The sequence below is a fragment of the Schistocerca piceifrons genome, chromosome 2, assembly GCF_021461385.2.
Source record: "Schistocerca piceifrons isolate TAMUIC-IGC-003096 chromosome 2, iqSchPice1.1, whole genome shotgun sequence".
NCBI classification, from domain to species: domain Eukaryota; kingdom Metazoa; phylum Arthropoda; class Insecta; order Orthoptera; family Acrididae; genus Schistocerca; species Schistocerca piceifrons.
Window position 1 is genome coordinate 181,164,184 of NC_060139.1, and position 17,832 is coordinate 181,182,015.

At 41.3% G+C, this 17,832-nt stretch overlaps 1 protein-coding gene across 2 annotated transcripts in view; it reads left to right on the forward strand.

Moving 5' to 3' along the window:
• Nucleotides 1-17,832, forward strand: part of LOC124777448 (esterase FE4-like) — a 324,295-nt gene that overhangs the window by 279,574 nt on the left and 26,889 nt on the right. For both annotated transcript variants that reach the window (XM_047252862.1, XM_047252864.1), the window contains one exon: nt 11,225-11,357. In XM_047252862.1, coding sequence (XP_047108818.1) covers nt 11,225-11,357 — 133 coding nt within the window. The remainder of the gene's footprint in view (nt 1-11,224; nt 11,358-17,832) is intronic.

Here is a 17,832-nt window from a genome sequence, read left to right on the forward strand (position 1 = left end):
TATGCTATTTTACTTACTTATTTTGGGGTGGCAGTAATTACAACAAAGGGGTTTTTATCGTACGTGACAGCGTTTATGGTCTCCGAGCTGGGGGAAGTGCAGTAGACAGCTGCGCACCTAGCCGACCAGTGCTCAGTTTGTTTCTGCGTTCTGTACTGTGTGAACTTTAGTCATACTTGAGCGTTCTATCGTGTTTGACGTGAGCAAAACTACGACTGACTGATTTATGTGGTATTCTGTGTGCTCTGTGAGTTTTCTCATAATGGCTGAAACACGTAGAAGGCGCCAAGTGCTTCACAAATGGAGCAGGAACCTTTTTTTTATGTATCTTCAAATGTGGAGCAGATTTAGATGAGCCGGTCTGCGACGTTGCCAAGATGCAGGAACGTAATGTAAATTGCTCTGTGTACTTTCAGCCTAGTTGACAACATAGCATTCCTTGTGAGCTGCGTGGCCAGAAGACATTAATGCATTCACCACTGACTATAATCCCAAACCACTCTGTATTCAAGAAAAAATTAAGCCTCTGTATTTGCTGTGGCTGAAGTAATGAAAGACAGCAAGAGCTGAAGCTGTTTTGAATGCTAATGGCTTTCGTACACAGCCTTACGTGTGTGAATGTGTTATATGTCTATATATACTACTGCCCATTAAAATTGCTACACCAAGAAGAAATGCAGATGATAAACGGGTATTCATTGGACAAATATACTATACTAGAACCGATATGTGATTACATTTTCACGCAATTTGGGTGCACAGATCCTCAGAAATCAGTACCCAGAACAACCACCTCTGACCGTAATAACGGCCTTGATACGCCTGGGCATTGAGTCAAACAGAGCTTGGATGGCATGTACAGGTACAGCTGCCCATGCAGCTTCAACACGATACCACAGTTCATCAAGAGCAGTGACTGGCGTATTGTGACGAGACAGTTGCTCGGCCACCATTGACCAGACGTTTTCAATTGGTGAGAGATCTGGAGAATGTGCTGGCCAGGGCAGCAGTCGAACATTTTTTGTATCCAGAAAGGCTCGTACTGGACCTGCAACATGCGGTCATGCATTATCCTGCTGAAATGCAGGGTTTCACAGGGATCGAATGAAGGGAAGAGCCACGGGTCGTAACACATCTGAAATGTAATGTCCACTGTTCAAAGTGCCATCAATGCGAACAAGAGACATGTAACCAACGGCACCCCATACCATCACGCCGGGTGATACGCCAGTATGGCGATGACAAATACATGCTTCCAATGCGCTTTCACCACGATGTTGCCAAACACGGATGCAACCATCATCATGCTGTAAACAGAACCTGGATTCATCTGCAAAAAATGACGTTTTGCCATTCGTGCACCCAGGTTCGTCGTTGAGTACACCATCGCAGGCGCTCCTGTCTGTGATGCAGCATCAAGGGTAACCGCAGCCATGGTCTCCGAGCTGATAGTCCATGCTGCTGCCAATGTCGTCGAACTGTTCATGCAGATGGTTGTTGTCTTGCAAACATCCCCATCTGTTGACTCAGGGATCGAGACGTGGCTGCACGATCCGTTACAGCCACGTGGATAAGATGCCTGTTATTTCGACTGCTAGTGATACGATGACATTGGGATCTAGCACAGTGTTCCGTATTATCCTCCTGAACACACCGATTCCATATTCTGCTAACAGTCATTGGATCTCGACCAATGCGAGCAGCAATGTCGCGATACGATAAACCGCAATCGCGATAGGCTACAATCCGACCTTTATCAAAGTTGGAAACGTGATGGTATGCATTTCTCCTCCTTACACGAGGCATCACAACAACGTTTCACCAGGCATGCCGGTCAACTGCTGTTTGTGTATGAGAAATCGGTTGGAAACTTTCCTCATGTCAGCACGTTGTAGGTGTCACCACCGGCGCCAACCTTGTGTGAATGCTCTGAAAAGCTAATCATTTGCGTATCACAGCATCTTCTTCCTGTCGGTTAAATTTTGTGCTTGTAGCATGTCATCTTCGTGGTGTATCATTTTTAATGACCAGTAGTGTATATCTGTCTACGAGGCGACATATTTTTACACCACCAAAGGCCATTTGTCACACCTTGAGCACCACAGCTTCTTACTGTGTCAGTCGCCCTTCTGTATGCTGCTTCTTTTCTTCTGTAGGTAAAGCTGTCATCAAAACAAAGTTTGTTTAGAACACTGCAGTGCCTTACTAGGCATGATCATGGTGGAGCTCTATTTTGTTCTCATCATTTTCTTGTTTGTGTAATTAGTAAAAGGTTAATCGTGTTGTTGATGCTGCAGGGAGCTACTACAGTGGAAAATTTGTGAATTTTACCAGCCAAAGTAGCTCAGTTGTAACCAGAGAATGCAAATATATCAAAGCATGTAACGATTGGGGAACAGAACACGGCATTCCACAGCAGAGTTACTAGTTACTCAGGAGTATGTGGAGAAGAGGTGGAATGAATCCGACAAGTTGTTCATTAAAAATGAGCCTCCAGTAATCAGGAATATGTGGACCTTGGAGAGATTTAAAAGAAGAAGAAAGGGTTGCACTTGCGCCAAAGTAAGAAGTAATCAGAAAGACGTTAACAGTGTAAGTTTACTTGATGCAGAAAGTACTAACTTTTTAGACGTTAAGGAGATTAATACAGAATTATCAGATCCAATGCCATGCCAAAATGTGGAATCTGAATCATTTGTAGCCCTAGACACAGTAAATAGGTGCTGTACTGAAGTACAAAAGTGTGTGGTTAGTGGCATGGGTCATTAACTGCAGTAGTATCTAGCCAATTGGGTGAAAATTGGTACCTTATTAGAGACCATGAAGCCTGGGCCAGATGTGCAGGGAAGTGCATGTACCACTGATTTTTGTGTTGTTCAAATTGGAACTGCAGACAGTAACTTTGTTATAGATACTTCTGAGGATGCACAAGAAGCTATCAATAAGGTTGATAGTGTTGTAGTTGTTGTGGGTAGTTAAGCAGTACAGACACATTTATTTCTAAAGTATGCAGATTCGTCGTCACCTGCAATGGCAATGGAGAGGGGGGAGGAGAAGAGAGAGGAAACATGTTTGTAAAGTTAATGACTGGGCCGACAAGGCTGCATCCTCTGCGTAATGTGCGCCTGAGGGCCTGGAGATTCACAAAATTGATGGCATTTGCAATGCAGAAACAAAAGGTTTACATAACTAACAATGTGCCTTGCCTTGAGCCACAGAGCAGTGCCAAGACAGTACATGTGCTGCCGTGGCCTCTGCACATCAGCATTCCTGCCCGACACTGACATCGTAACAGAATACTGGTTGCCTGCTGCATCAGTGTGACCACACTTGCTGCCTTCAGTACATGCCCAGGAGTGCATTGCTACCACAGAGCATCGCTACAAGTGTTGTAGTTTTTCTTCAATAAAATATACGACTAATAATGACCTTTTTAAGAGTGACAACAATCCACTGCCTCATTTCAACCCTGCCGCTGTAGATGTAATGCACCCCACACCTCTACACACCTGTTTACCAGCCGATGTGTTCAGTGGTATCTCCAAAAAGGAAGAACGGAGCTAGATACAGGGACATACAATGGGAACAGTAACAAGAAAGAGGTCATACATTGGAGAGGGTAGAGCCTTGCTCATAAAATCTGAATAACTACATTCCAAAATGAGTCAAGAGACATACTGCTTCCTCCAAGATACATATTTCATAATGACTATGTTGCTAAAATAAGAGAAATTTGAACCCATACACAAGGTCACCAACAACCTTTCCTCCCTCAAATGGAATAGGAAAAGAGGAACAATGTTATCGGTGCACTGTCTACCCTCTGCCACACACTGTAGATTGCTTATGAAATACAGCTGCACATGTAGACAGAATAACGAATAACCAACTCTAAAGGGCTCACAAAAGATATTCACAAAGACATTTGCTGCCAGTTACCAGCAGGCTCACTCTAGAGCACATGGATCACCTTAGTCTCAATTTAACCCTCTTGCAACATGAAGTCCTTTGAAAATTAATGTCAGGATATTTTATGCAAACAGTACTGTACAACTTCATTGTATTTAAGGAATGGCATCAACAAATTACCAAAATCTGTTGTAATAATATTTATCCACATATAACTAGTTACTATCAAGCAATCATCTTCGCACAGGGTGGGCGAAATAAAACTGGCCAGAAGATATGTACATTACTGATGAAGAACTCACCCTTCTTAGGGTGAGTTAGAAAGGAAAATTTTTTTTCACATTTTTGGATTTTTCTCTCATTATAAAATATGCAATTTTCCATATAAAATGATATATATATCATTTACAAACTCACATGGGAAGTATTTTATTTTATTTTTTTAAATATAATCTAAACCGGTTGAAAATAGGTGATGGAGACTCAAAAGCATGTAACAGTGTAGTAACCGCTCAGCCTTATAGTGAGATGATTATCACAAAACTGGAATGTGTTGGTCATGTCCAGGAGAGAATGGACACCAAGTTGAGGAAGTTGAAACGAAGTCTGAGAGACAAGAAACTTTCTGATGGTAAAACCTTAAGAGGCAGAAATAATAACAAGGATTTGTTGAAAATGAAGCAGGCAGTGTGGGCTACCTTCTTCCACAGACTGTCAACTGATTAAAAACCAGTACACTGCCTTTGCCCACCTGGACCTGATTCATGGTGCAATTACTGCAATGCCCAGTACTCAAACAGTTCATACAGCCATAAATATTCCATCCCAGCAGCAGTCATGGATATCATAAAACCTATTCACAGAGTCCTGGCAAATCCTGAATTACTGAAGAAGTGTCTGTATGGTCAGACTCAAAATCCCAATGGGTCGTTCAATAATCTTATATGGACTCGCTTACCAAACAATGTTTTTGTTGGAATGAAGACACTAATGTGGGGTGCCAGTGATGCTGTTATTGCTTTTAATGATGGGAACATTGGTAGTGTGAAATTGCTAGAGCATATGGGAATTAATCCTGGAGCAAACTGCGTCAGAGAACTCGAACAGATGGACAAGGTTCGCACTGATAAAGCAGAGTATGCAGCACAGTTGGCCACTAAGGAGTCCAGAAAGAATAAAAGAATAAAAAAACTTGGAAAAAGATCAAGAGGATGGTATACAGTATGGTGCAGGGTGCTTCTGAGTGACTAAAAATAAAAAAAATTAGCATATATTAAGTGAGTTACAGTCTTTTGAAACATTAGAAGCCGTTCCTGAAAACATACATATTATGCTGCATTTTTCCTTAAATCTCAGGAACCACTTCTAATAGAATATTCAAATTTTCAGGGAGTAACAACATACATACCCTGAGTCTACTGAACCAAAAGAATAACATAATGTTATTTATAATTCTGTAGGATAATGTACAAAAAAAGTACACAAAATTTTAACTGTGTAAATAAAAAATTGTATTTCCAAAAGCAATGGCTGAAATGCAATCATTGTAGTTCAGTAGACTCAGAATATACAGTTTAATATCCTGTAAAGTTTCATGTCAATAGTGGTTCCTGAAATACAAGGAAGCCAAGTCACTAAATTTGACATTGTCAGGACAGGGTGTTCCAACTCCCCATAATAGATAGTGTTCTAGTTAACTGGAATCGAGTAAGACCAGAGTGCACCAGCCAAGAGGCTGAAGGCATCAATGGGGAATCACTGGTACAATGCGGACACACACAGCATGGATGACTGACAACACAGACCACACAGCAAAATACCAAGATTAGAAAGCAAAACCAAACTGGATACCAAGACAGAGAAACTATCAGTGACCAGAGAAATGAATAGGAAACAATCACAAGTGCTGTCAGAACACAACTGCAGTCTGTGCCTCTGCACTGCCGGCTTTAGAGGACCACATTAGCGTCGATAGACTGACGTGGCTGGCATGACCCACGCATAGCACTGCGGCAACAACAGCAGTGCTTGCACATTACAGGGGTGCCACCTGTCGACTGTCGTCTATGTCCATGCCTTCTGGCGGGCTGTCAAAAATGTTGAACTGGGATACCAGATACCTCCTCCCTCCCCTCCACCCTTCGAAATGAGCATGTGGGGCCTGAAACACACTGGAAATGTTTTGGGAAGTGAACAGGTGGTGTCCCATCAGTGGAGGCCCTATTTGTCAGAAGGAATACAGTACTTCAAGCACTGTGCTGGGGAACTGCAGTGTGGGGGATGACCGCAGAGCAGACTGAAGCAGTAGCGATGCCTTGACCTCCATTCTCATGCCCACTGGAGTTGCTGACAGTGTCCTGGAGTGCAAATAGTACTCATGAAGCAGAGGGACGTGAGAGGGTGACGACTCCAACTCAGAGTGATCCACCACTGCAGGTGTAGTCTGGAGGCAGGGATGGAATGGGTTCATGTGCTAATGCTCCAAACCTTTTGGGGTATCAACAGTCATAAGGTACCACCCGTGAGTGACCAATACTGTAGCTGGCATACATGAGGGTTTGGCCTGTAGGGTTACTTGGATTGGGGTGCTAGAGATGGAGAAAGTATGTGGCTGTTGACCATGGAGTAGTTCTGCTGGACTGTGGTTGTGGACAGGAGTGGACCTGTAGGTGCTCAGGAACATCGTGAGTGCCACTGTCATGGTAAATGCACCCACAGCCTTCAACATTTGTTGCTTAAATTTGTGCAACATCCACTTTGCTTCGCCCTTGGAGAGGTGAAACAGAGGAATACAAAAGTGTTTAATGCCATTGGTGGTGCAGAACTGTTCAAAGACTCTAGCTGTGAACAAGGGTCCATTATCAGTTATGACGGTGTGGGGAAGTTCCTCAATGGCAAGACTCTGCAGAAAGGCATTGAGTGTGGCAGCTTTGGTGGTGGATGCCATGCTGACCACATAGGGGTAGTCTGAATAAGCATCCATGACAATGAGCCACTTAGAGCCAAGGAAGTGGCCAGCAAAGTTGAGATGAATGCTATTCCAAGGGTGACGGGGAGTAGGCCCCGGGACAAAAGACTGAGGAGCAGCAGCCTGATGGTGAGCACATGCAGAAAGCAGCACACCATAGTCTCCACATCCTTGTTCAGTACTAGCCAGTAGATCTGTTGCCTCCCAAGGGCTTTCATCCACAATGTGCCCCAATGCCCACGATGGAGGAGATACAAGACACGAGTGTGTAAGACAGTTGGAATGATAACACGGTAGGTACCCACCCCACACATCCAGCAGAAGAACATTGGGGATGATGGACAAATGATGAGAAAGGCAAGCCCAGACCCAGAATTTGGGATCAGCTGACTTTGAAAAATATTTGGGCCACCCATGGAGTACATATTGTATGACACGCCACAAGACAGGGCTACGACGCATGTCTGCTGCAACATGAATAACGGTAATGGGAAACAGAGCCAAGGTGTGTTGTCATTCCACATCAATATGAAAACAGGAGGTCTCCAGTTGGTCAAGTGCTGGGTCTGGTCCTGAGGGTAAAAGCAAGAGGGCATCCACGTTTGGATGTTGGGCAGTAGGCTTGTACTTGAGGGTGTAATGGCAGGAGATAAGGAAAACACCCAACACTAGTACCTTTGGGCATTTCACTCTAGAAGCTGAGAGTGTGGCCCAAAGAATGATACTAATGGTTTCTGGTCTGTAACGAGGGTATACTGGGTTGCAGACAGGAACACATGGAATTTCATCATGGCAAAGATGATCACCAGCGCCTCTTTCTCGATTTGTGAGGAGTTGTTTTGGGCAGGTGTCAGCATTTTGGATGCATAGGCGATTGGTTGCTCCCTGCCATCATCATTACAGTGTCCCAGCACTACACTAATGCGATGGGGAGCAGCACCTGCAGCCAGAACAAAGGGACATGATGGGGAAAAGGGGGTAAGGCATGAGGCAGAATATGACATACACTTCAGCTGTGCAGAGGCCTGCTCGCAGGCCGCTGATCACTGAAACGGAATGTCTTTCTTCTGCATCTGGTTGAGGGGATGCATAATGTGCACTGCCTGTGAAAGCAACTTAGAATAATAAATCACCTTCCCCAAAACAGCCTACACCTCCTGGAGTTCTGAAGATGAAGAAGAGAGTCATTAGTGGAAACATAATGGTCAGTGAGCTGAATCCCATCTTTGGTGAGCAAGTGGCCAAGGTAGTCAACTTGTTCAAAAAAACTGAAGTTTGTGCAGATGGCACTTGAGCCCTGCATCAGGCAATATAGTAAAGAGGGTATGAAGGTTACACATGTGGTCTTTACGCGTAGTACCCGTAACAATTCAGTCATTCAGGTAATTGGTACATGCTGAGGTGGACATGGTTGACTGTCCCAGGTCTCTCTGGAAGATCGCTGGAGCAGAAGAGATCCCAAAAGTCAAATGTTTGTACCTGTATAAGCCAAAAGGCTTGCTGATGAAAAAAATGTGTTGAAACTCATCACTAGTGGAATCTGTAAATAACCATCAGCAAGGTCTATTTTAGAAAAACATTCACCGCCAACAAGCTTTAAGAGCACATCCTCTTGATGTGGTATGGGACAGGTTTCCACCAGAGCTTGGGTATTGATCATTGACTTGAAATCAATACACAAAGCAAGAGGGAGACATTTGGTTTCTGGACCATGAGTAGGGTGTGGCTCAAGCACTAGTTGTGACAGGAGATCGAGTTTGAGCTGTCTGTAACGAGACTGGAAGAGGGCGTGCTTGACAGAAAGAGGGCACTGCATCTGGGCCCAAACAGCAAGAAAGCAACCAGGCTGAAAATGTTGCCAGCTGAATGACTGTTCACAACATACAGCATTAATGGATGCATAACCATCTTGTCCATTGTTGTTGTGGTGAACTGACCTCTAAAGGGAATAGAGCTGTCACCATATGCAACCAATTTGCGAGAGGGCGGGGCCAACACCAGGCAATCCAGACGAGCATATGTCGGGAGATTGACTCTTGCTCCTGTATTGACTTGGAAATGAACATCCTGATGAGCAATTGTGAGATCAGTAAACAACTTGGGGGTGCAAGGATTGCTCTGGGGAATGATGGCCTGAAGCTCACACACCACCCTGTGACACAAGTTAGAAGTGAGGGTTTGAACTGACCTGATGTCTGAAAGCAGACAGTTCAGATTTGTCCATCCTTGGAGTGCACCCAGCAATCAGGGCAATCTGCATGTTGGCATGTCACAAAACAGTCATGACAAGAAGGCAGACCCCGCTGTTTGCACAGACATGGCTGGACTGGCTGCTCTGAGGTCATTGACATGTCTGAAAGTGATGAATTACAACACCATGGTATGGAAGAAGACTTCTGAGAATTCCGTCTAAATGGTGGTGGTTGAACTGTTGCAACTTGGGGGCGGGCCATAAGAAGTTCATTTGCTGCTAGCGCGATCTCAAAAGAGTGTGCAACTTTTAGTATGTCATTCAAGGAAGGATTGTCTAGCTTGAGGGCTGCAGTATACATTTCTGGATCAGGAGTGAATTGGACTACTATGATGATCGATTCACCACCTTCATATCGATAAGGCTTACCGGCCAATGATCTTCTTCAGTGTGGATGCACTCACATAGCCCGAACTCTTACAGGAATTGGTAGATTGTATGCCATGAGTAATGAGTCTAGTGGGCAGGGGCACTACAAATGTAGTGTGGACAGTAAGTTGGAAATGTGGGTCTCACGGGGAGTGTGCCAGAGATAAGTCCCTGCAGTTGCACTATCCTCTGTGTCCTTGGTGGCTCAGACAGATACAGTGTCTGCCATGTAAGCAGAAGATCTCAGGTTCGAGTCCTGGTCAGGGCACACATTTTCAACTGTCCCCGTTGATATTTATCAACGCCTGTAAGGAGCTAAAGGTCTGGATTTCATTGTAATTTCATTCTTTGAGAGCCGAAAGATCACCAATGGTATCTGTTCTTTTGGACATGTCTGAAAGAACCGATACCATCTTCATATTCATATTCATAACATTACAGATGGCGTGACAATGGATATCTCGCAACATAAACCTGATGACCTTGACAAAGCTGTCAGCTGTCTACACTGCTACCTCATTTGCATAGGTCAGGCAAAGAAGTCACCATGGAAGAAGAAACTGGCCATCATCAAACAACTGATTGTCAGATGTCTACCCTAGACAGTCTGATGCACAGAAACACTAATTTCCTCCAGAAGGAAGGCTATGATGGAGTGAATATCCAGCTGCACCAGAAGACAAAGCAGTGGAAGCTAACTTTTTTCGGTCTCACAGTAGATGATTGAAAGAAGAGCCTTCAAGATCTGCTCAGCCTGTCTGACATTTTAAGAGTGCAAGTCAAATTAGAGCAATTCCCCAGTAACCTCAGAAGGAGACCACAGAGCTACTAGAGTCAGAAAAGAAGTCACTGCCATCAAAGCACTGTCTATATGATGTGCTGAAGTGCATCAAAGCTGAGTGTGTCCCAACAGAACAGTCAAACAAAATGCAACAATTTTGGAGCTCAACATGTGGCAGCCTGGCAGGATTAAGCAAAGCTCTAGTTGTGCAAGTAGTAGTTCTGAAACAGAAGGCACCTAAATGAAGACAGTGAAGTATAAGAAGAAGAGCGTGACAAAATATTACTTACTCCCACACACACTTTGTGAAATGACCACAATGAGAAAATCAAAGAAATTATAGCTCATTCAGAATTATACCAACAACTGTTTTTTCCCCACACAGCATTTGCAAAAGGAACAAGGAAGGGGGAAATGATAGTACCACAAGGACCCTCCAGAACTTGCAGATTACAGATGTAGATGTAGTCTAGCCTGTCAGACCTTGAACAGTTTTGTAAGACACATGAATAATGCTAAACTTCTGCAGAGCTATGTTCACTGTAGTCTCAGGCCACACCTGAATGCTTCTAGATCTCAGAATCTAGAATAAGTGTGACAGTTTGCATATTGATCACATACCAGTTATGCACCCAAGTCTCTGATCAACATTGCCATTTAATAGTCAGTAAAATCCAATGTTTGCTATATAAATAAATTTGGTACATAGCTACAGTATGTATGTTATTTCTTTTACATTAGGGATCTGCAACTTTTTGTGCCTGTTAAATTTAGTTCCATGGCATTTTCTTGACATTTTTAAGTTGCATCCATCAAAATGTTTGTCTTAATGGAGCAGCATAATAACTGTTATTGTGTATAGTCAACACCACTAATACAAACTTTTAAGCCACAAAGACAATATCAATTGGATTTATGTGATTAACCAACAGTGAAAATATTACAGATGTTTTCAGACCTGCTGTTCAATTCTGGAATAGATAAAACTGTGAGGATGGTGTCCCAGAAGTCTGCAGAACCTGTGTTCTACTACCAATTCTCCTTCAGCAACATTCTCAACACAGTGAGGGGGTTTTCAGGTAAGAATATCACTTAGTGTATTGAGTTTCATTCAATTCCAAAGAGGAATAGTGAATGTACTGAACAGATTCTCCATTTCCAGAATACATTTCATGATAAATCAGTAGTAAAATACTTTTATGAACATGCAATGAAATGGAGAGAATGGAATATATGTGGCTTTGAAAGATGCACAGAACAGAAGAGCTTACTTGTTTACTGTAAAGTGGGGAGAATTGGAAGAGTTTTCAACTTTAGAAGAAAAATTGATTATTTTAAAAATAAATATGAAAATCAAAATTATACTGGATTATAGGTCTTGTACCTAAAACTATAATTGAATTTGGAACTTAGCCAGTGCTTTTATAGCTCAAAAAAATAAAAACTTGGTGTTTCTATTTACCCTGCAGAGAATGTTGGATAGAAACAACAGTGTTGATCTTTTTATTTTTTTCTATTTATTGGTATTTAGAATGAATTGGGACATGTCAGAGTCTGTTTTTGATCATGGAGCATAAGAAAAAAAATTATCTTGATCAAAAAGTTTTATTCAGTAGACAAACTAAAAACATTGCATTAACTGTGTTTCCTTATTCTGTTACGGCTGTTATATCTCTAATTATTTTATTGTAATGTTAAATCAGTTAACTTGACTTGTTTGTTAATGCACTGTCACTGACATCATGTTTGAAAATGATATCTTTAGATTAGCAAGGCACACTCCCAGAAGCAATGAAGACCTTTAGAACTACATATCCTTGACTAAAACATGACTCCTCACCTATTACAGTAAACATGTTCACCCAACCTTGTTTTGTGCTTTCAGAAAACATCAACATAACATTTGCCTTCTAATTACATGCATGCAATCTAAATAACTGTTCGCTTCCCATGTGCTTTAATGACAGTATAATCTCCTGGGTTGAGAATAGTACCAGGTGGTTCTTCATTTTCATCAAATTCTGGTTCTTCTTCTGAAGAAATACTGATGATTACAATTTTATTCAGCCCACATGTTCTGGAAACACATCCCTACATTTTCCACTGGCCAAAACACAAGCCAGACTAAAGTATACTTTAAAACTGAACTTTTGGCTATTGAAATGGAGTTGCAAATTTGCACAACATGCACTTAAATTACAAAAAGACAATTTAGATTGATACTTACAAATAAAGTTCAAAGTAAGCAAATTCAGCACAACATCCGATCTTTGACATAGGGTGAACAAAACATCAGCTGACAGTGTCACCAACTTAGAAATTCGCAATTTCCCTGTTAGACTGGTTCACCACCAATGCAAACAAACAAATATGTTAATGATATTCTGATTGTCTTCTGGCAAGATACAACTTTTTTGGAAGTTTCATCTCTGTTCACCTCATATTGCAAAATAGAAAGGAAGAATACGTATAAATATTTTGCTACAAAGAAATAAGTACAAATATTACAATATAGAATGGAAAAATAAAAGAAATAAGTACAACTAACAATAAAAATAAACTGACAAAATGCCTGTATGTTCATATAGAGAAGTGACATAATTTTACTTTTTTAAAACCAGATGGCTAATATTTGAAAACTGTTGCAGCCTGAAGTTAGCACAAATGAATGCACTTTCTTGTGTGAAAAGTAACATGTCAGGAAAAAACTGAAACAGACAGAATGTTGAAAAAGAGTCAGAATCTAATAACAATTGGCAAAACACAACAAGCTGGAATAAAAAGGCTGAAGTGTCTGAAAGAATTCTACAACAATGACAATGTTTGCTGATGACATAAGCATACTAATCAAGGGCCCAAACTCAACCCTAGAAAACAGCTGAGGTGATAACTGAACAGGTCTATAAGTGGTCACAGCTAAAATTTTAAGTCTTAATCTCAAAAAGACTCATAATACACAGTTGCAAACACGCAATAATGTCTTTTAGTACCAGAAGTAGATATAAATGGCTGTATACTAAATGAAGCACAGTGTGTAAAATTCCTTGAGCTCCAGCTGGATAACAAGTTAAAATGGAGTAAACACATGGCCAAACTAACCGAGAAGCTCAGTTTAGAGTGTTATGCCTCTCAGTTTGTTGATGTGAAGACAGCAGTGTTCGTTTATTTTGTGTATTTTTCCCTCCATGTTGTCTTATGAAATTGTCTTCTGAGCAGTGCACCTAAAATAAATGGAGTGTTTGTGCAGTAGAAACAATCAGTAAAACTGTGCAAAGTTCATAACTCTGCAATTTGGCTTTTTCAAGAATTTTGGAACTTTCACACACACTTCCCAAAATATTTACTCCTCAATGGTTTTAACTGCTGAGTACAAAAATCTTTTTCAACTAAATTATGACACACACAGTCGCAGCACAAGACACAAAAACTGTTTTCGATTAGACTTTGTCTCTGTCCAGGGCTCAGAATAGAGTTATGTTCTCTGTGGTAAGTTATTGGTATTCAATAAGCTCCTGCCTAAGATAAAGAAAGAAATTGGGTATCTCTAAAAAAAAAAAAAAAAAAAAAAAAAAAAAAAAAAAAAAAAAAAAAAAAAAAAAAAAAAAAAAATATCTAATTAGACACTCTCTCTACAAATTCCCTGAACATCTAGGTCCAAGAACTGAAAGGTTGTTTAAGATACGTGGTAAGTAGCAATGTTTGTTGTAAAGCTGTAATAATGTACTGTAAATAGAACTCAATATTTACAGATGGTAAAAAATATTTTCTTTGAAATACACCATCGTAATCAAGTAAATATTGAATTGCTACAGGCTGATAAACAGCAGCAGTGTAGTAAAACTGAGGCGGCAGCATCTTTGCTCAAAGTAGCAGCTTCCTCACTAATTTACTTGAGTAGATCTAGAAAAAGCTAGGATAGAGTAATTTTTGCAACAAGTGAATTATTTTCATTCAAGAAACCCATGTAGCTTGTGGTCAAGGAGAGGACATCACATAGATGAGACTGTAGGCACAATCTCAATAAATACACAATGTGGCCCAAAATATCTTCAATGATATCAGCATGTGTAACCTAGGATATTTTAACTACAGGCATAATATTTCAACACTGTATTTCATTTTCTTTTGGACTAAACCAACAGAACTTTTGACTAACTACCACAGTGACATATTATAAAGAAAATGTTATCCTCTGAGGTACCTAACTAGGATTGTGGCTGGACTGAGAACTTTCTGACAGCTATCACACAACATATGAGAGAGTCATCTACCGAAACTGAATCATGGAGTAGTGAGCCTTAGGGGAGTGTAACAGTACCACTACTATTACTGCTATATGTTGATGTAATAGCAGACATTGTCAACTACAATCTCTGACCTTTCTTTCACAAATCATGCAGCTAATTATGAGAAAATCCAATCTGGTACATCTCAACAAAATACCTGCCTGATGCTACAGAGGCAACCAGCTCTTAATGCAAAGAAATGCAAAGTTGCGTACATCATAAAATGTAAAATTATTGTATCCTTTACTGCAGTATTAATCAGGAGCATCTAGAATGAGTCACATCATACAAATATCTGGTAGAAATAAAGTGTAGAAATATGAAACAGAATAGCTTCATAGACTGGGATGCAGGTTAAGCAGATGACAGGTTCAGTTCATTGGTAGGACACTGGGAAACTGCAGACAGTATACCAAAGAGATTACTTCCAAAACAATGGTACTGACTATACTTCAGTACTTATAAAATGCATGTGATCCATATTAAGTTGAACTAACAGAATACACAGAGAGCATACAAAGAAGTGTAGTGTGAATGGTCACACTTGTCTAAATGGGAGACTGTAACAGAAATGCAGAAAAATTTCAGTCAACAGACACATGAAAAAAAGACATCATAAACCTCATGAGAAGCAACTTTGAAACTCCAAGAATCAGATTTAATGAAAGGAAATAAGAATTTATTCAGCCTGCTACATATCTGCCTCATTGATATTATTGTTGCTAAGGCCTTCAGTCCAAAGGCTGGTCTGATACAGCTCTCCATGCTAATCCATCTCGTGCAAGTGTCTTAATCTCTGAATAACTATTGCAACCTACATCCATTTCAACGGTTATTGTGTTTGCTGTATCCTGATACTAGTGTAAGTGAGTGTAACTGTGAGTGCACTGAGTGTAGTGTTGTTACGTTTGTGTACTTAAATCAACTTCCAACTGTATCAGTATGGGCTAGCCACTAGAGGCTGCCTGTATGAAGCATGCAAATGGCACAGTCTCTGCTGCAGTGTCTACCAGCAACTCTCACCTATACACACATGTAGCAGTATTGACTGAAGCTCCCTATGTTCTTTTAGTTTGTACCACTCATATTAGTTATTCTGTGTATCGCTGATGTTGCACCCTCTGTATGTTTCTTTTGTCTTGTTATGTGTGGAGTCATGAGAGGCTTATTTCTTTTATTGTTTACAGATTTGTAAATAAAGCCATATCTGTGTTACATGGACTGGTTTCTTGTATTCCATGGTTTGTGCCTGAATCTCCCTCTACAAGTTTTCACTACCCATGCTTCCCTTTATTCACAGAGTGACGATTCCTTGATCTGAAGTGTCCTGCCAACTGATCCCTTATTTTAGTCGAGTAGTGTCATAAATTTCATTTTTACTCAGTTTAATTCAGGACCTCCTTAGTAGTTATTCAATCTACCCACCTAATCTTTAGCATTCTTCTGCAGAACAACATTTCAAAATCTTCTTTCTTGTCTGAATTGCTTATCATCCATGTTTTGCTTCTGCACAAGGCTACGCTCCAGAAAAGATTTCCTGACACTTAAATTTATGTCAGATGTTAATGAAATTTTCTTTTTCAGAGATGTTTTTCTTTCTGCTGGCAGCCTGCATGTTACATCCTCTCTACTTTGGTCATCATCAGTTATTTTACTCACCAAATAGCAAAACTCATGTACTACTTTTAGTGTTTCATTTCAAAATGTAATTCTCTCGGCATCACCTGACTTAATCTGTTTATATTCCATTACCATTGTTTTATTTTTGTTGATCTTCATCTCATAATGTTTTTTCGAGATACAAGATACTATCCATTCCACTCAAGTGCTCTTCCTAGTTGTTTGCAGTCTTGGGCAGGACTGCAATGTCACTGGCAAATGGCAAAGTTTATATTTCTTCTCCATAAACTTTACTTTTTCCGAATTCCTCCTGATTTCCTTGACAGCTTTCTCACTCTACAAATCGAATAACATCAGTAGGGTGACAAACTGTCCTGTATTTCATACGATCTCTCTTATTACAGCAATATTTTTTTGAGGTTTCTGGCTCCCTTATTGACCACCTGTTTCTCCCATATACACTCCTGGAAATTGAAATAAGAACACCGTGAATTCATTGTCCCAGGAAGGGGAAACTTTATTGACACATTCCTGGGGTCAGATACATCACATGATCACACTGACAGAACCACAGGCACATAGACACAGGCAACAGAGCATGCACAATGTCGGCACTAGTACAGTGTATATCCACCTTTCGCAGCAATGCAGGCTGCTATTCTCCCATGGAGACGATCGTAGAGATGCTGGATGTAGTCCTGTGGAACGGCTTGCCATGCCATTTCCACCTGGCGCCTCAGTTGGACCAGCGTTCGTGCTGGACGTGCAGACCGCGTGAGACGACGCTTCATCCAGTCCCAAACATGCTCAATGGGGGACAGATCCGGAGATCTTGCTGGCCAGGGTAGTTGACTTACACCTTCTAGAGCACGTTGGGTGGCACGGGATACATGCGGACGTGCATTGTCCTGTTGGAACAGCAAGTTCCCTTGCCGGTCTAGGAATGGTAGAACGATGGGTTCAATGACGGTTTGGATGTACCGTGCACTATTCAGTGTCCCCTCGACGATCACCAGTGGTGTACGGCCAGTGTAGGAGATCGCTCCCCACACCATGATGCCGGGTGTTGGCCCTGTGTGCCTCGGTCGTATGCAGTCCTGATTGTGGCGCTCACCTGCACGGCGCCAAACACGCATACGACCATCATTGGCACCAAGGCAGAAGCAACTCTCATCGCTGAAGACGACACGTCTCCATTCGTCCCTCCATTCACGCCTCTTGTACAGCCCTCTCGCAGTGTCCGGAGCAAGTATGGTGGGTCTGACACACCTGTGTCAATGTGTTCTTTTTTCCATTTCCAGGAGTGTATGTCATCAGTGATAACTGTTGAAAATATTAATTCTGCAAAGTGCTATCGGTAGCTCAAGTTCCACACCCAATAGATCTTCAGAAGTTTTCACATAAGAATCAATACTACTGCAGACTATTTGCACTTCTATACAAAGAAGACTATTTGGCTCAAAGGAATGTGAGGAGTAGAGAAAGAATGACAGGGCCTAAGTGTCTAGAGGAGTCATGATAGGGGGAATATTTACTTATTTCTCAGTCGGTATTGGCAAACCACATATGTAGTCACCTCGTACCAATTAGCTGTGGTACAACTAACACGTAGAAGTAACAAGGATATCTGAAAGAAGATCATAGAGAC